This window comes from Acomys russatus, chromosome X, assembly GCF_903995435.1.
Source record: "Acomys russatus chromosome X, mAcoRus1.1, whole genome shotgun sequence".
Lineage (NCBI taxonomy): Eukaryota > Metazoa > Chordata > Mammalia > Rodentia > Muridae > Acomys > Acomys russatus.
In genome coordinates this window covers 55,001,906-55,022,272 of record NC_067169.1, presented here as the reverse complement: position 1 = coordinate 55,022,272, position 20,367 = coordinate 55,001,906, and the positions used below count along the sequence as shown (strand labels likewise).

Genomic DNA, 20,367 nt, shown 5'->3' with positions numbered 1-20,367 from the left:
AGCAAGTTCCAGGGTAGCCAGGGCTTCCTAAATGTCTCCAAAAACCAAACCAAACCAATTAGCCAAATAAACAAAACGAGTTTTGAGAAAGCATCAATGAAACTGTAACTGCCTTCTTGACTGTAGGTTTTCAAGTAGCATTTGTATTTGGAAATTATTTCCCAGATGCCTGTACATATATTTCCATGGTACTTGGTTTGATTATAGTGCTGAAAAAAATAATACAAATGTGTCTTTAAATATGCACTTTACTATATAACATGTTCACTTACCGTCCATCAGCTAGTCTAGCAGTTTTCCAATCAAGCACCCCGAATAAATCAAAGGGAAGAGCTACAAAAAAGGCAAATTAATGGAATAAAAAGTGAGTGTACCCCGAGAGCCTAATTGTCCCAACAGCAAAAAAACAAAGGCATATCAATAACTCATATCAAGTAACTCATTGATGATGCCTCCTCCAGGGGAAAACTTATGTCTATACTTCATTGTAAACGTCAACGGACAGGGAGAATTAAAATTATGGACAGAGTGGATTGTGGCATTGAGTTGATGACAAGACATGAATAGATGACAGACAAGGCAGGGTTGTCATATTTACTAACGCAATACTTGGGGCATAATTATACCAATAAGTAATTTGTTATTTATCTGAAACAACATTTAAGTGGGCAATCCTGTATTTTATCTGGCAATACTAAGAAAGAAAGACAATGGTAAGTCCAATGTTCTGCGCTGGGCGAGAAAAACAAAGCCCAAAACTCAAGAGAAAAAGAAGAAGGCTCTATCTAAGCACAGGCATCTTCGGATACTGGCTATTTCCGGTGTCAGGCGCGAGCGGAGGCGGCGAGTGGGGGTGGGGGATAGAGGCGCTGAAAGCCGCGGCGCTCAGTCCGCCAATGTCCCACAATCCTCCTCTCTTGGTTCCTCTTTCCTCGCTCAAGATGGCGCTGCTCGCGATACATTCTTGGCGCTGGGCAGCCGCGGCGGCTGCTTTCGAAAAGCACAAGCATTCGGCAGTTCTGACCCGGTCTCTAGTCTCTCTCAGCGCCTCAGGCCCACGGTGGAGGTCGCACCAGCGCGTCGCGTCGGGAAGCGCTGGAATACATCAGGTGTGTTGCCACGCGCTTGGGAAGTGTAAGGGGACCTAAGAGGGAAAAGGTTGCCCTCGCGACCTTAGGTCAGAGAGCGCACCAAGAAGAAAGCCTGTCAGGGCAAACTCTCAGTAGCGGCGAGTGGACAGTGTTACGGTTAGTTGTTCGAGCCAGAGAGAAAGTAAACATTTGGGGACAGCAGAGAGCCCCTGGGAGATTTCAGGCACAGGGCACCTGGAGTGCCTTGTAGGGATTTGCGGGCTGTTTTTTTTTTTAAATGTAAGGAAGACGGAGCTACTTTCAAAAGTTAGTCGTGGAATTTGGTGCTAAATTCCCTGTGGTTCTGATTATACTAAATTGGTAGTAACAATTTCAAGTGCACTTCTGGATGACAGTACGTCACCTATAAACAAGGAGTGAATTGAGTTGGTACGTTAACTCCCTCACTGACAGGCGTTTGATAGGCAAAAAACATAATTATCTTTTTCTCCAAAATGTACACTCCTCTAAGATAGAAGCTTGACTGTTCTTTTGCTCTGACTGTTCTTTGTGCATAGGTAACTTTGGAAAGCCTTAAGACTTCCCTTAGGACTGTGGCAGTGGTTATGTTTACCTCAGAATATTGACTTTCATTATCTCATTCAAAAATAGGTTTTTTTTTCTTTTTAAGATTTATTTATTTTTATTTTATGTACATTGGTGTTTTGCCTCCATGTTTGTCTGTCAAGGTTTCAGATGCTTTGGAATTGGAGCTACAAACAGTTGTGGGCCTCCATGTGGGTGCTGCGAATTGAACCTTGGCCCTCTGGAAGAGCAGCCAGTGCTCTTAACCTCTGAGCCATCTCTCCAGTCTCCTAGTTTTGTTTTGTTGTCTATAATATTTGTACTTCAGTTTATATTTTTCTCATATAGTGACAATATTTTCGTTGCCACCACTTGGTGGTTCATCCGTGTAACAAGTTTGTCAACAAGTTTTAAATGTATACTACTATAATCATAGACACTTTAAATAATAGAGGCATACAGTTAAGCCTTCAAGGATTGTATTTTTTTTAAGACAAGGACTTGCTTTGTAGTCCAGTTTAGCCTTGAACTTATATACCTCATGTTTCAGCCTACTGTGTGCTAGGGTGACAGGCATAAAGTGACAAGGATTGTACAATTTTAAAAATTAAAAACCATTTTAGATTGGCAAATAATTGTGTATGTTTATGGAGTTTGGTTGATATTTGATACATGTATATAAGTGATCAAATTAGATTAATTGGTATAGTTATCATCCTAACATTTATTAGTATACAGCATATTTTAGAGCTGAATGGACTCTTCCTATAATGCTATAAAATCATGTCAGTGGTTAGATTACCACTTCTTTTTAGATGAAATTAAGTAATACAGAAAAGACACTGTAGTGCTTTTTTAATATTAAGGGTGAAATTGTTTTGTGAACTTTTCTTTGTGTATGTATACACATCTTCCCACAGTATGTAATTACTGGAATGAGCTATGAAATGCATTATTTTTCATTATGTCTAGAACCATAGCCATTAGCTTGACATGGCCATTAAAAGTAAAAAAATTAATTTCTCAGGTTTTTTTCCCACAGTGTATTCAATGGCCAGGTGTGGCTGGTAACTATTGACAACACTGATAAATAATTCTAGTTATTTATAAAATTGTAATATTATTTATAAAAATTCTATTTATCCAGTATCTATTGAACAGTACTATTTTAAAGAATATTAGATCTATTCCTTCTGATTTTACAGGTGAGGAAACTAAGCCTCAAAATTGATAAATGGAAACCTTCAAGGCTGTTCATTTATTTATTGCTTTCTTTGTGTCAGGTATTTATGAAATAAGACCTGGGTAGCCACTAAGGACACAGTGAATGTTGACTTGTACTAATAATGAATGGAACACTATTAATGGTGGGAAACACCTTAAGTGTAAAAATTATTCCTAAAATGGTTTTTTATACAGTTACCACTGTACTACATTATTTCTACTAAAAAGATTTGTAAATCACTTTGCAGTGCTGGGCATCAAACCCACGGCCTTACACAAGCTTGGCAAGCATTCTACCTCTGAGCTACATCTCCCCCCACCCCCAAGTCCATGAAGTTTGCATAATACAAATTGGAGTTTATTTCATTAATATTTAAAATAGTAGAGATTGAGGCATGATGTACTTTTTAAGCATGTTTTAGCATAAAGAGTCCTTGTTTGTAGCAATCCTGACACTCAACCACACCGTGTGTTCATTTGTTTCTTAAACATCTTTTTGAGGTAATTTCTGTCCTATGTAATTAATCCATTTAAAAGGACATAGTAATTGATTTTACATATTCAGTGATATGTACCACCATTACCACATTCAATTTTGCTTCAAAAAGAAACCTACTCTTTGGCTGTCTTCTTTCTATACCTTTTCCCTTCTGACTAGCCCTAAACAACCACTACCATATGTATTTGTTTATTTTAGAAATTTAATATGAATAGGATTATTATGGTATGTGGTCTGTTTGTCTGATGTTTTTTGTTTCCTTGAGACATTGTCTCATGTAATCCAGGCTGGCTGGCCTTGAAAACTTTCTGTGTAGCTTTTGTTTGGATTGATTTTTTTTTTCCTCTACCTCCTGGAATTATAAGGCATGCACTACCACATCTGTCAGTATATGACCTTTTTTTGACTGTTACTTTGATTTTGCATTATTTTTCCAAGGTTTGTTCATATTATGGCACATGTACATACTACATTACTTATTGTGGCCAAATAATGGCTTGGATAAACAAGGTTTTTGTTTTTTGTTTTTTGTTTTTTTTAATGGACTTACTAAGTAGCCTTATCTGGTCTGGAATTTGATATGTAGACTATGTTGTTAAAGGCAGGTACCACCATACCTAGCATCATATACAAGATTTTTGTTTATTGTTCTATGTGGAGGTCAGAGAACAGTTTTGTGGAATCAGTTCTATCCTTCCACCTTTAAGTGGGTTCTAGGGATTAAACTCAGGTCCTAGGCTTGTGTGGCAAGCCCTCTACAAGCCAAGCCATTTCCACAGTCCTGAGATTTTTTTTTTTAAATTCATTCATCAGTTGATGGATGTTTGGGTTGACTTCACTAATGCTATAAATATTAATATATAAGTTTTGCATGGTCTTAAGTTTTTGTTTCTCTGTGCTTCCATACTAATATAAGAATAGAATTTCCAAATCACATGATAATCCTGTTTTATTAAGGAGCTGCCATATTGGTTTGTTCTGTCTCTGTCTCTCTGTCTCTCTCTGTCTTTGTCTCTCTCTCTCTCTCTGTCTGTCTCTCTCTATCTCTCTCTCTCTGTCTGTGTCTCTCTCTCTCTCTCTCTCTCTCTCTCTCTCTCTCTCTCTCTCTCTCTCTCCCTCCCTCTTCCCTACATCCCCCTCTTTCATTTTGGACAGGGTCTCACTATGTATTCCTGCCTGGCCTGAAACTTGATGTATAGACCAGACTGGCCTGGAACTCAGAGAATCCACCTGCCTTTACCTCCAGGGTACTGTGATTAAAGGTGTACACCACCAAAACTGGTTCTTTCTAGTTATTGGAGTCTGGTCTTATTTATATAGCTCAGGCTTGCCTTGAAATCCAGATCCTCCTGCCTCAGTTTAAGTATTGGGATTACAGGCTTGCGCCACTACAATTTGAAGTCATTTTCCATCTCTTGGCAGTGCCATGGATCTAAGCACAAAACCATTGAGTAATATTTTCAGGCCTTTTACTACTTTTCAGAATGTCTGCACATTTTACATTTTCACTACATTTGTTAAGTCATTTGACTCTAGCTATCCTAGTGTGTGTAAAGTGGTATTGTATCTTGGCTTTGCTTTGCATTTTCTGCTAGAGGCCAGCACACAGGGTAAACCAAGGCAGGTAGAAGCATTGGTGAATGACCAGCTGGTAGCTGGTATTTCTCTATATACCCTTCGTTTTTTCAAGCTGGTAAGCCTTGCTGCTTATATTTGAACTCTTAAAGTTCCAGGCTGGTGTAGCTTTGCCACTTACACCTTAACTCTGAAGGAAAAGAGAGGAAGCAGGGAATTGAACTCTGGATTTTCAGATTCAGGGTCTGAAGCTATTTCAGTTGAACTACTAAGGCCTTCTGGCTTCTCTGCCACCAAAATGGCTGTCTAGCTGAGAGCCTTTGTTCTTTAACAACAGGAGGTCTTCAGCAGCTAAGCTGGGTGCTGTGCAGTGAGGGGTTGTAAAAGGAAAAGCCTCTGCTCCTTTGGACTTGCTGGCTTAGCAGTGAAAGGCAGCTTGCTGGAAGCTAGAGACCTAATTAAGAAGGTCTACTTATCACTTACTAAACTTACTAAACTTAGAAGCATGCCAAAACATACACACATTTGGCAGACAAATGAAGCAGATTTTTATGAACCTCATACACACATGCACACATACAATCAATAGACAAACAAGGGTGCTCCCAAAGACACCATTCATCCACATGTATGTAAACATACAGATAGAAATATATATACATATACATACATACATACAATATATACAGGCAGTTATACATATAAACAGACAGACACATTTTTGGATGAAACAGATGGCTTTAACAAGTGTTAAATCTGTCTTGGGTTTTTATACTGTCTAATACAAAAGTTCCCTTTGTATGGAAAAAACTACCTCGTTCAAAATAGATACAGTTGTTTCATCAAAAGGGAGTTTACAGTAGGGCTGTTTATCCTGGGTTCTTTCACTAGAATTATATCTAACTAGATGCTTTTGTTTATTATAAGTTTAAAGCAGTGGTTTTATCTGTATGCTCATTATATGTTCAAAGATGAAGTTTTCTCTTTTTCTTATTTCACATGTACATTATGTGTTCAGAGCAAGAGTTTTTTATGTCAAGGTTTTTCCAAGAAACAGGTGTCTGTCTTGTCTCATATAGTTAACCATTTCTTTTTGTTTCTATATTCATATGTTTTTTCTCATCATGGTGTATGCCTGGGCTTTATGCTTAGACTAAACCTAGAATGAATGTATTTCCTTGATCATTAATTTGTTTCATCTTGTTTTTCCTCTTGGTGTAAATCAAGTGTTTGGCATATGGAGGTTCACAGAGCTCCTAGCAGTTTTTGCTGTACTGCAGGAGGGTTTTTAAATTACTTGAGTCAAGCCAGAAATTCTATAAAATCATCATCAGGCATTATGCAATCATCAGTTCATTTAAACAGCTCAGTGTCATGAAGGTACATCTTCAAAATAATCTACAGGAAATCTGCCCAACAGAGTGAAGCAATAGGCAGTGAGGGGCTCTGCCATGCCGGATACATGAGACAAGCATGGCAAGGCAGAATAATACAATAACCAGTCTTGAGGTAAAATCCTTGGGACTTTGCCCAGACCAGGAATACACCCATTCCTCAACTGTGCAAAAAACGAGTGGGCTGCCTCCAGGAAGCTCACTTGCTTGCTTCTGCCAATCCAGCATACGATTGCTTCCAGAAATTTTCATTATGAATGAGGATATTGAGTATCTTTTCACATGTTTATTGACTGTATTTCTTCCTTATTTATTCATGTCTTTGCCTATTGGGTTTTAGTTTGGTGCTGGGGATTAATCTTGGCCTCCCTTATGATAATATACTCTATGACTTCTTAGTTATGGTTCCTGTTGCTGTGAAGAGACACCATGACATGATCACAAGTTTTTTTTCCAAGACAGGGTTTCTCTATGTAGCCTTGGCTATCCAGGACTCACTTTTTGTAGACCAGGCTAGCCCCGAATTCACAGAGATCCACCATAATTCAGAGATTTAGTCCATTATCATCATGGTGGGAAACATGGCAGCTTGCAGGCAGACATGATGCTGGAAAACCAGCTGAGAGTTCTATATACGGATCTGCAAGCAGTAGGACAAGATAGCAACACTGGGCCTGAGCTTCTGAAACCTCAAAGCCCATCCCTAGTGACACACTTTTTCCAACAAAGCCACACCTACTCTAACAAGGTCATACCTCCTCTGGGCTTATAGAGACCATTTTCATTCAAACCACCACAACTGAACTATATATACCTCCTGCTGATGTTTTTATAAGTACTTATTTGTAAGTTTTAAAATATATATTCTAGATCCAAGTCCTTTATCAGAAATAATATTTATAAATACTTTAAAAATTATTCACTACAGATATTTTTTTCTATTGTGGCCTTCTTTTTAGCTTATGCACAGTGTTCTTCCAAATATAAAAGTTTTATATTTTTACATGTTGGCATGTACAAGGCCATGAGGTTCATTCCCAGCACCCCCTACCAATGCTTTTGATTCTGTGATGTCGAATTTAGGTGTTTTGTTTTTGTTTTGCTTTCTTTTTTGTTTTGACTATATTTTTGGTGTTGTGTCTAGGAGTCTGCTACCTAAACTGAGGGCATAAAGATTTACCTCTTAAAGATTTGTTTCTTAAGAAGTTTATGTTTATTTTAGTATGATGTAGAACCATTACCCATGTTTACTTTGCTAGTTGTGTTTTATACATCTTGAAGTGTTTATTTACAATGATATTGTCATACTTATTAATTTATATAATTTTTATATTTTAGGTTTTTGTGAAGTCAAGTTTCTTGTAGCCCAGGCTATCCTCAAACTTACTAGTTTATCTTGCAGACTTGTTGTTTGTTTCTTTTTTGGTAGTATGTAGAGTACCTTCTTGCAACAAAGGTACAAGTCCATAGGCTCTTTGTGGGTACCAGCTCATCTTCTCTATGGTCAATGAGTTATGTAGGTGTTGTCTTCAGCATTGGTGCCTTGCTGTCAATTTGTGGAGAGCAACCTATAGTGTTGACAACAGCCTGGATTGTTTGGGGATTCCCTTTGGCCAACAAGTCAATTTGATGTAATCTAATCCCTGTACTGGAAATTCATTGGTGACAAGAGATGTCCATTTGGGGGCTTTCTCTCATCACTTGTTGATTCCATTTAGATTTCCTTCATATATGTATATATTTTAAGAGCCATCTACTGTATTAGGTTTCCATACTATGCCCCAAATGGCTGCTATTTTTAATTATTTCTCCCTGTATTCCTTTCCTTCTTCCCCTCTTTCCTCTCGCCACTTGATCCTCCCTGTCTAGTCCCCCCTCCATCCATATCTATCTATTCTATTTCCCTTTCTTAGAGAGATCTATGTGCCCCCTCTTTCCTCTCGCCACTTGATCCTCCCTGTCTAGTCCCCCCTCCATCCATATCTATCTATTCTATTTCCCTTTCTTAGAGAGATCTATGTGCCCCCTCTCTCCTTATTCTATGCCTAACAGGTTGAGGTTTGGTTATCATTGACTTAACAGCTGACATCCACATGTAAGTGAATACATACCATATTTGTCTTTTGGGTCTATGTTACCTCATTAAGGATGATTTTTTTTTCTAATTTCATCCATTTACCAATGAATTTCATGATTGTATGTTTAAATGGCTTAGAATGTTCCATTGTATAGCAATTTTTTCTTTCTCCACTCATCTCTTGAGGGACATCTAGGTTGTTTGTAATTTCTGGTTATTATGAATAGAACAACAGTGAACATGGTTGAGAAGGTGTGTATCTCCAAGAGTTTTATAGCTGAATCTTGAGGTAGATCAATTCCCAATTTCTTTAGGAGCTGCCACACTGATTTCCATAGTGTTTGCACTCCCACCAGCAGTGGAGGAGTGTTCCCATTAGTCCACATCCTCGCCAGCATGAGCTGTCACTTGTATTATTGATCTTAGCCGTTCTGATGGGTGTAAAATGAAATCTCAAAGTAGTTTTGATTTGCATTTCTCTGATGACTGCAGATTTTGAACATTTCTTTAAGTTTTCTCAGCCATTTGAGTTTCTTCTTTTCAGAATTCTGTTTAGATCTGTACTCCATTTTTAATTGGGTTATTTGTTTTCTTGATATCTAGTTTCTTGAGTTCTTTATATATTTTGGATATTAGCCCTCCACTGGATGTGTAGGTGGTAGAAAAACGTTTCACATTTTTTAGGTTGCCACTTTCTCAGAATGGCAGTGTCCTTTGCCATGCAGAAGCTTCTCAGCCTCATAAGGTCCCCTTTATTAGTTGTTGATCTTAGAACCTGAGCCGTTGGTGCACTGTTCAGGAAGTCATCTCCTGTGCCAGTGTGTTTAAGGCTATTCCCCACTTCCTTGTCTATCAGGTTCAGTATATTTAGTTTTAAGTTTAGATCTTTAATGTATTTGGAGTTGAGTTTTGAGCAGGGTAATAAGTATGGATCTGTTTACATTCTTCTACATGCAACCATCCAGTTTAACCAGCACCATTTGTTGAAGATGCTTTCTTTGTTCCAGTGTGTATTTCTGTCTGTAGGTGTGTGGATTTACATCTGGGCCTTCCTTTCTATTTTGTGCTAATAACACACTGCTTTTATTACTACAGTTCTGTAGTACAACTTCAAATAGAGGATGGTGATACCTCCAAAAGTTCCTTTATTGTTCAGAATTGTTTAACTGTCCTTAGTATTTAATGTTTACATATGAAGCTGAAAATTGTCCTTTTATGATTTGTGAAGAATTATGGTAGAATTTTGCTGAGAATAGCATTGAATATGTAGATTGCTTTTAGTAAGATGGGCATATTTATTATGTCAATCCTACCTTCTGATATTTTCTTTTCTTTTCTCTTTCTTTCTTTCTTTCTTTCTTTCTTTTTGTCTTTTGAAACAGGGTTTCTTTGTTGTAGCCTTGGCTGTCCTTGACTCACTTTATAGGCCAGGCTGGCCCTGAACTCACAGAGATCTCCCAGCCTCTGCCTCCCTGAGTGCTGGGATTACAGGTGTGCACCACCGAATCTGGCCTCAATTTCTTTCTTTTAAATTTTAATTTATTGTAATTTACTTAGATTACACCTCGAATCTTTTTTTTTTTATTTCAGCTTTTATTCTTTTTTTTTTTTCAGTTTTTTTTTTTTTTAAATTTATTCTTGTTACATCTCAATGTTTATCCCATCCCTTGTATCCTCCCATTCCTCCCCCCCCCCCATTTTCCCATTATTCCCCTCCCCTATGACTGTTCCTGAGGGTGATTACCTCCCCCTGTATATGCTCATAGGGTATCAAGTCTCTTCTCGGTAACCTGCTGTCCTTCCTCTGAGTGCCACCAAGTCTCCCCCTCCAGGGGACATGGTCAAATGTGAGGCACCAGAGCACGTGAGAAAGTCGTATCACACTCTCCACTCAACTGTGGAGAATATTCTGACCATTGGCTAGATCTGGGAAGGGGTTTAAAGTTTACCTCCTGTATTGTCCTTGGCTGGTGCCTTAGTTTGAGCGGGACCCCTGGGCCCAAATCTGCCTATCATATTGTTCTACTTGTAGATTTCTAGGACCCTCTGGATCCTTTTATTTTGCTGTTCTCCCATGCGTCTCTCATTTAGAGTCCCAATAGGATGCCTTCCCCTCTGTCCCAGTTTCCTGGTAAGTGAAGGCTTTCGTGGGACATGCCCCTTGGGCTAGTATGCAGATATAAGTGAGTATATACCATTTGATTCTTTCTGCTTCTGGGTTAACTCACTCATTATGATCATTTCTAGCTCAATCCATTTATCCACAAATTTCGGGAATTCCTTGTTTTTAATAGCTGAGTAGTATTCCATAGTGTATATGTACCACAGTTTCTTTATCCACTCTTCTACTGAGGGACACTTAGGCTGTTTCCATGTTCTGGCTATTATGAATAAGGTTGCTATGAACATGGTTGAGCAAATTTTCTTGTTGTGTGCTGGAGCATCTTCTGGGTATATTCCAAGGAGTGGAATAGCTGGGTCTTGAGGAAGCCCTATTCCCATTTTTCTGAGATAGCACCAGATAGATTTCCAAAGTGGCTGTACTAGTTTGCATTCCCACCAGCAATGAAGGAGTGTTCCTCTCTCCCCACATCCTCGCCAGCATGTGGTGTCGCTTGAATTTTTTTTTTTTTTTAAATTTTTAAGGACATTTGTTTATTTCGCTTGAATTTTTGATCTTAGCCATTCTGATGGGTGTAAGATGGAATCTCAGAGTTGTTTTGATTTGCATTTCCCTGATGACTAAGGAGGTTGAGCATTTCTTTAAGTGTTTCTCAGCCATTTGATACTCCTCTGTTGAGAATTCTCTGTTTAGTTCCAAGCCCCATTTCTCAATTGGGTTATTCGATTTGGTGGTGTTTAATTTCTTGAGTTCTTTATATATTTGAATATTAGACCTTTGTCAGATGTAGGGTTGGTGAAGATTTTTTCCCAGTCTGTAGGCTGTCGCTTTGTTCTCTTGACAGTGTCTCCTGCCTTACAGAAGCTTCTCAGCCTCATGAGGTCCCATTTATTAATGTACACCTCGAATCTTATTCCATTGCTTATATCTTTCTGTTTCAATTTTTTATATAAGTCTTTCACTTGCTTGGTTATAGTTACCTCAAGATATTTTGTTATTTGAGGCTCTTGTGAAAGGGGTTTCTTTCTTGATTTCTTTCTCAGTCCAACTGTCATTTGTATATAGGAGGACCACTGATTTTTGTGAGTTAATCTTGTATCCAGCTACTTTGCTGAAAGTGTTTATCAGCTGTTGGAGTTTCCTGGTGGAATTTTTAGGATCGCTTACATATACTGTTAATCATCCGCAAATAGTGATACTTTGACTTCTCCCGTTCCAATATGTATCCCTTTTATACTTATTGCTGTAGCCAATACATCAAGTACTATATTCAGCAGGCATGGAGAGAGTCAACAACTTTGTCTCATTTCTGATGTTAGTGCAATTACTTGAATTTTTGTCTATTGAAGTTGATGTTGGCTGTGGGCTTGTTGTAAACTGCCTTCATTATGTTTAGAGATGTCCTTGTATCACTCAGCACACCAGGATTTTTATTATGAGGGGTTGTTGGAATTGTCAAAGGCCCTTTCTGCATTTAATGAGATGATCATGTTTCTTGTCTTTCTGTTTTTATGATAGATTACATTTTTTATCAATTTATGTATGTTAAACCATCCCTGTATTTCTGGGATGAAGCTGACTTGATCATGGTCATTTTTCTTGTTGAAATGTTCTTGAATTTGGTTTGCAAATATTTTTATTGAGAGTTTTTGCATGTATGTTCATAAGGGAAATTGGTCTGCAATTCTTTGTTGGGTCTTTATGTGGGTTAGGTATCAGGGTGACTGTGGCCTCATAATGTGAATTGAGCTTTGTTCCTTCTGTTTCTATTTTGTGGAATAACTTGAGGAGTATTGGCATTAATTCTTCTTTGGAAGTTTGGTAGTATTATGTGACCCTGGACTTTTTTTGGTTGGGATACTTAATGACTGCTTCTATTTTCCTAGGGGTTTATAGGCCTGTATAAATTGATTATCTCGTCTTGGTTTTTGTTTTGTAAGTGGCACCTACTGAGAAAATTATCTGCTTCTTTTAGATTTTCCAATTTTGTGGAGTAAATGTTTTAAACGTATGAGTCTTTGAATTTTCTGGGTGTCTGCTGTTATGTCCTCTTTTCATTTTTCAATTTTGTTAATTTGGATTTTTTTCTTTTACCTTTTAGTTAATTTGGATAAGGGTTTGTCAATCTTACTGATTTTTCTCAAAGAACCAACTCATTTTTAAAAATAGTATTTTTGTTTTTGCTGTTTCTATTTTGATTATTTCTTTTTTCCTTTAAAACTTATTTATTTACTCTTTTTTTTTATGATGTTTTAAATGACAATCCCAAAACGTTCTATTTTACCAATAAAGACTCAGGATCCAGATGCTAGGGTGAAAACCTGCTAGCTCAGAGAGGCAGAGAAAGCACCAGCTGACCTTCCTACTCAGCTCACCTCTGATGGAGAAGGCCCAAAAGACTTACTAGCTCAGCTGACAGCCCAGGAGGAGAAGGCAAAACAAAACAAAACAAAACCCAAGACCAAGGGATTGCTAGCTCAAAGCCCCAAAAGCTAAAGGCCAAAGAGCTAAAGAGCTCAAAAGCTAAACAGCTAGAAGCTAAAAGACCAAGAGCTCCTTCTATTTCTTTCTTTCTTTTTATTTATTTATTTATTTTATTTTATGTGTGTGAGTGCTTTGTCTTCATATATGTGAGTGTACCATGTGTCATGCCTGGTTTCTGTGGAGGCCAGAGGAGGGCATCAGATCCTTGGGAACTGGAGTTACGAACGAGTTACCATGTAGATGCTAGGAATAGAACCCAGGTCCTCTGAAACAGCAACAACTGCTCTTAGCTGATGAACCATCTCTCCAATATGCACAGGCCGTCTTAAATACTCACCTCAAAGTCCCTCCTACTCTTTAATCCCTGTCAGCTGGTTTCTTGCTCTGCTTCTTGACCTAGGGTTAACTATTAAATCCTGTGTAAAGAAAGCTCTTGGATTAAAGGTGTGTGCTAGGGGTGGCTGAACCACTCGTTAATCACTTGTTTACAATAAGCAGTAAATTCTTGGATTATGAGTGTTAGGACTCAACCACACCAAACAAAAGACAGGATTTTACAGTTCACAATCTCAGGGATCACAATGGGATCAAACAATTTTATATGCATTAGTGTTTTGCTCATGTGCATGCCAGTGTGAGGGTGTCAGATCCCCAGGAAGTGGAGTTACAGATTGTTGTGAGCTGCCATGTAGCTGTGCTGGGAATTGGATTGAGGTCCCTTTATTAGCCAGTGCTCTTAACTGCTGAGACATTTCTCCAGCCACATAGTTTGATTTTTTTTTTCTTGCTGCCTGCTCCTTTTGTGTGTGATTTCTTCCTTTTGTTCTAGGTCTTTCAGTTGTGCCATTAAGTTACTAGTATGAGACCTCTCTAATTTATTTAGGTACTTTGTGCTATGAACTTGTCTCTTAGAACTGCCTACATTGTGTCCCATAAATTTGAATGTGTTGTGTTTTCATTCAATTCCACAAAGCTTTTAATTTTTTTCTTAATTTCTGTGTTGATACATTTCCTTTTTCATTCAGAGAGTTGTTCACTTTCCATGAGTTTGTAAACTTTCTGTTGTTTTTGTTATTGTTGATATCTAGCTTTAATATGTGGTTATCAGATAGGATTCAGGGTGTTATTTTCAATTTTCTTGTATCTGCTGAAATTTGTTTTACGTCTGAGTATGTGGTCATTTTTGGAGAAAGTTCCATGAGGTGCTGAGAAACAAAATGGTCTGTAAGTAGGTTAGATCCATTTGGTTCAGTTAGCACCATTGTTTCTCTGTTTAGTTTTTGTCTGGATGAACATTGGTGAGAGTGGAGTTTTTAAGTCTCCCACTGTCAGTGTGGGAGGGTTAATATGTGATTTAAGGTGTAGTAGTGTTTCCTTTATCAACTCACGTGCCCTTGTGTTTTGTGCATAGATGTTAAGAATTGCAATGCCTTCTGGGTGGTGTTTGCTTTTGAGTATTCTGTGTCTCTTCTGATTAATTTTGGTTTGAAGTCTATATTTTTAGATATTAAAATAGCTACTTCAGTTTCCTTTGGATATCATTTTCCTTTTTTGTTTTTAACTGTGAGTTGATATTAGGTTTGTTTCTTTGATGCATCCTTCTGGATGGATCCTTTTTTTACACTCATTTGCATCCATAATGTTTGTCTATGGCTTTTTATTAGGTAATTGAGACCATTGACATTGAGTGATTATCAAGAGCAGTGCTTGTTGATTCCTGCTATTTTGTTGTTGTGGTAGTGGTGGTGATGTGTGGGTATATATGTGTATGTGCGTGTTTTCCTTCAATTTGCTGGTCTGGGATTACTTATTTCTGTGTTTTCTTGCATGTGGCTAACCTCTTTGGGTCGACTTTTTCCCTCAAGTGCCTTCTGTAGGATTGATTGGCTTTGTGGATAGATATTGCTTAAATTTGGTTTTGTCATGGAATGTCTATTTTCTCCATCTATGATGATTGAAAGTTTTTCTGTGTGTAGTAATCTGGCCTGGCATCTGTAGTCTCTTAAGAGTCTGTAGATTAGCTGTCCAAGTCCTTCTGGCTTTTAGGCTGCTGATAAGTCAGGTGCCATTCTAGTATGTCTTTTTTATGCTACTTGGTCTTTTTCCTGGTAGCTTTTTTTTTTTTTTTTTTTTTTTGGTTTTTCGAGACAGGGTTTCTCTGTGTAGCCTTGACCATCCTGGACTCACTTTGTAGAGCAGGCTGGCCTCGAACTCACAGCGATCCACCTGCCTCTGCCTCCCGAGTGCTGGGATTAAAGGCATGCGCCACCACGCCCGGCTCCTGGTAGCTTTTACATTCTTTCTTTGCTCTGTACATTTAGTGTTTTGATTACTATGTATTGAGGGGACATTCTGTTGTGGTCCAATCTATTTGGTGTTTTGTATGCTGCTTGTTCATTGACAGTCATCTCATCTTCAGGTTAGGAAATTTAAAAAAGTATTTATTTTTCCCGTGTATTGAAAATAGATAATTTTTTCATCCTATATATTCTGATTACTGAATCCTGTATTCCTTGCAGTTCCTCCCCACCTCCCCTCCCATCCAGGTCTACTCCATTTCTCTCATTAGAAAAGAGATAGGCTTCTAAGAGATAGCAAAGCATAACAAAATAAAATATAATAAGATGAAACAGGGCCAGCCAACAGGAGGAAAAGAGCAGAGAAGGCACAAGTCTAGACACTCACTCATTCACACACACTCAGGAGTCCCATAAAAATACTGAAAACTATAATATATATATATGCAAAGGTCCTGGTGTAGACCCATGCAGGCCCCATGGTTCCTACTTCAGTATCTGTGATATGAATTTTCCTTAGTCTATTTAGAGGCACTTTTACTTTGGCTTTTACAATTGTTCTGCCCCTTCTTATGCAGGGTTCCCTGAACTCTGTGGGGGAGGGATTTGGTGGAAACATTCCATTTAGAGCTGTGTGTTCCAAGATGTTTTGTGCCAGTAATTTTTTAGATTTAAAATTTTGTTTGTCTAATGTATCCATTTTTTCTATCGTATCTTCAATGCCTGAGATTCTTCGATCTCTTGTATTCTACAGTTGAGGCTTGCCATTGAGTTTCTGTTCAAGTTTTTAAATTTTTCAATTCTAAATTTTCCTCAAGTTTGAGTTTTTTTTTTTTTTTTTTTATTGGTTCCATTTCCACTTTCAGGTCTTGAACTATTTTTTGTTTGTTTGTTTGTTTGTTTGATTTTATTTATTTATTTATTTATTTATTTTTGGAGACAGGGTTTCTCTGTGTAGCCCTGGCTGTCCTGGAACAAACTTTGTGAAACAGGCTGGCCCTGAACTCACAGATTCACCTGCCTCTGCCTTCTGAGTGCTGGGATTAAAAGGCATGTGCCACTGTACCGGGCCAGGTCTTGAACTGTTTTATTTATTTCCTCCTACTGTCTGTATTTTCATAGATTTCTAAGGGGTTATCCTTTTCCTCTTTAAGGATCTCCATCATATTTACTAAGGCTATTTTAAGGTCTTTGTCTTGAGCTTCTGCTACCTTGTAATACTTAGGGTCTACTTTGCTAGGCTTTCTGGCCTCTAGTGAAGGAAGACATAACATTGTCTTGGCTGGTAATCATTTTCTTTTTATACCAGCATTTAGGCATCTGAGTTTAGGAAAATTTTAATTTTAGGTGCTGATATCTGGTCTTGTGTTTGTTAGGAGGGTATTTCCTTGGTTTCTGTTGCTCTCTCTGATTCTTAGGAGAGTGTGGCAGAGATTTCCTCTGAGACCCCAGTAGTCAACGGTGGTACGTATCACTGAATATGTACAATTAATTAATGGCACATAAATCACCTCAAGAAGATGTTTAAGAAGCACATAACACAGGGCGCGGTTGCATGTCAGGATGGATACAAACAAGGGCTCTTTATGCTAAATGTGCTCCGGTCTTTTATATGTCTATACCCCTGAATTATTGGAGTCACCTTTTTTCAGTCCTGGGAGCTTCCCTCAGATATTCTTTTGTGAATGGTTCTTTACTAACTACACCTCCCAGTCTTTGCTCCTATGGGAGTATCTTTATTTCACTCCAGGTTTTCTTTTGTTTTGTTTTGTTTGAGACAGGGTTTCTCTGTGTAGCCTTGGTTGTCCTGGACTAGATTTATGCACCAGCCTGGCCTCAAACTCACAGTGGTCCACCTGCCTCTGCCTCCCTGAATGCTGGGATTAAAGGCCACCACTTCAGTTTTGAATAGTCTCTTTGCTTGATAGTTTCCCCTTCCCCACTTAAGAATACTTGCATATGTTAAACTACTGTGTTTTAGCTTCCTTTTTTTAATCTGCCAAGAAATCTGCTCTTAGTCTTGTGGTTCATTGTTAGGAAGTTTTGTCTTTGAAGAGTTTCACCTTGTTTTTCGCTTTTAGTATAGGTGTCTGAGTGTCTTTGTGTGTCTTTTCTACTTGTTAAGGATCTTGGATGTGGTTGTTAATGAACTTTGGAAGTTTTCAGCCATTGTTTCATCAAATGGTTTTGCTCCACTTTCTCTACTCTGTATCTGATATATTTATTGGCATGCTTAATATTCTCCTATTTTTCTGGGGTCCTGTTCGTTTTTCATCATTCTTGTTTTCTGTTACTCAGTTTGTATAATTTCTATTGATCTGTTTGTTTATTTTTAATTATTTTTCTTTTTTACATATATTTATATTATTACATATATATAAAATAAACTACATAAGAAGAACCACAAAATAATCAGAAATTATATAAATGTTACGTTCATAATGTTTTGGCTATTTGTGTTTGGCAACCTTGGAGAAAATACCTTTCCTATCTTGGTGTGTCTAAAATTTTGAATATAAATCAATATCTATCATGTCTCATCTCTATCAACTTAAAACATCTGTTTTTTACAATCACTAAATCTTTTGCCATTTCAGATATGCTGTTTAGCTCCTCTAATTAATTTTTCAGTTATTACAGCTTTCAACTCCAATATCTCTGTTCCTTTTAAGCAGTAGTTTATTAGTTGGGCTTCATGGCACATGTCTTTAATCCCAGCACTTAGGGGGCAGAGGCAGGTGGATCCCTGTGAGTTCAAGATCAGGCTTGAGCTTCACTTTTTCAATATAATTAACTTTAGTCTTTGAGCATATTTATAACTACTATTTTGAAGTCCTTTTTTCTTCAATCTTATAAATTGCTTCACATCTGTAGACATTTCCTTTTGACTACTTTTTTTCCCCCCAGGTCATTTTACTGGTTCTCAACATGTGCCATGCTTATTTTTGTTTTTTAAGCTGGACATTTTTGGTAATATTTACAGCAATTCTGTGTTCTGGTTTGCTCCCTCCTGGAGCCTATTATTCACTTATTTGTTTAGAAACTAGTGGGTTATTATAGTGCTTTCTGCCTTATTACTGCCTGCTCCTCTGTTAACCCTCTTACTTTGCTTCTCAGGAGGCACAGTCTTTTGTATGCCTGCAGTCTGCCTGGGATGATAATGGCTTGAGCAGGGATCGCTTTGTCTCCTGCCCAGTTACCTACAGTAGTTGCATTGCACAGTAGTACTCTTTTTTTTTTTTTTTTTTCAACGTGCCCTGCGGCAAAAATTGTTGTACTTACTCAAAACTAGGTTTTTCTGAAGAGATGGTTGCTAAGGTCAGTGTTTGAGAGATTTTTTCCTGACTGTCTCACTCCTTAGTTTTTTGGTTTTCTCAGGCACGCCAGCTTATCCAGTTCAGCTTCTGAGCTATAATTCTACTAATCCCTTCCAATTAATTGTCTTTGCTTTTAAGAGCAACTTTTAGTCTCAAATGTATTTATATCTAATTGTAAATGTAGTTAGCTATTTTTTTAAAAGAAGATTTGTTTTTGTTATATTAACTCTGTGTGTGTGTCTGTGTGTGTATGTGTATGCGCACACACGCGCATGCGTGCATGTATCCATGTGTCCAGGTATGTGCATGAGAGTGCGGTGCCTGCAGAGGCCACAGGAGTCATTCTTCTTGAGGTGGAGTCACAGGAACTTGTGAGTCTCGTGATGTTGCTGCCGGGAATTTGAATGTGGGTCCTCTGGAATAGCAATATAGCAGTATGTAATCTTAACCTCTGAGCCATCTCTCCATCCCCCTGCAGTCAGTTCTTACTCCTAACAAAATCTTCCAGACGAAGCCTGGAGCTGGAGGGGGCACTTGGGGAGGTGATAGCTTCACCAATTTGGGAGTTGAGTGCTGGGATGAAGAAGTAGAAGCGGTGGCTTACCTCATATAGGACTGATGTGTTACAGCCAGCACCAGGGTGATTGATCGTCTCCAAAGTGGCATACCCAAGGTAGAGAGAGATTTGTGTATAGCTCTTGAGCACAGTAGATCAGATCTAGCTCTCTGGAATCATAAGCCCAATCAAGTGGTTTTTAAAAATGCATTGCGTTGTTTATGCTTTTATCATAGCAATAGAAAAGTGACTAGGATAGATTACTTTTTTGGTCAGAAGATCTCCTTACATAGCCATGGCTATCCTGCAACTTACCATGTAGACCAGGTTGGCCTCAAAGTCATAGAGGTCCGTCTACCTGCCTCTGCCTCCAAGTGCTGGGATTAAAGGTGTGCAACACCATTCCCTACTATTTTCATTTGTTGGCTTTGACCCCATGAACAAAGGATTAGCGCTTTGCTTTTATCGGCTACTAAGTCTCCACTTCCCATGTTTTCACTTAAAACTGGCTGCAGATAGTGAACTAACTATATAAAAGTTTAAAAGACTTTGCTTCTGTCTTTTACATTAACCGAGGTGGGACTATAATAACAACACTGGGCACAGAATTCTGATTCTAATTTTCAGAGATCTTAGTTTACATTCAACTTTCATAACAAAAGATGCATATTAAGAAACGTCAGTGATTACTGAGAAGATCCCAAATGTAATGGGAGTGAAAAACTATTACAGGGGAAAAAAACAAAGAATGTCTTTATGTCTTAGTACAGAATTAGAAAGAGTAGGGGGTGTTTCAGTGACATTTAAAATACCTGAAAGGTGATTATTTAAACAAAATTAAAAGCTCTTTTTACTACTTTGGTGATAGCTGTACTTACTGAAGACAGGCTATAACACCAAGCCATGGGCTCCAGTAACTGGAAGAGGGATTTAATGTACATACAAAAAAGAATGTCTTAGACTAATAGCCATTGCCATTTGAGCCTTTGTAACAAAAGATCGTAAACTGGGTGGCTTATGAACAGTAGGAATTTATTTTCCACTGATCAGGATACCAGCACATACAGTATCTGATCCAAGCCAATTCTCAGGCTCTTAGGTGTTACCTTTCGGCCATACATTCACTTGGTGAAGGCAGCTAGCTGTGTGTAGCCTCATTTATAAGAG

The 20,367-nt window shown here is 38.1% G+C and overlaps 1 protein-coding gene across 1 annotated transcript in view; it reads left to right on the top strand.

The window, feature by feature from the left end:
* The first annotated feature begins 906 nt into the window (after window positions 1-906).
* Window positions 907-20,367, top strand: part of Abcb7 (ATP binding cassette subfamily B member 7) — a 126,779-nt gene continuing 107,318 nt past the window's right edge. The window contains exon 1 of the mRNA XM_051142215.1: window positions 907-1,109. Coding sequence (XP_050998172.1) covers window positions 942-1,109 — 168 coding nt within the window. The 5' untranslated portion in view covers window positions 907-941. The remainder of the gene's footprint in view (window positions 1,110-20,367) is intronic.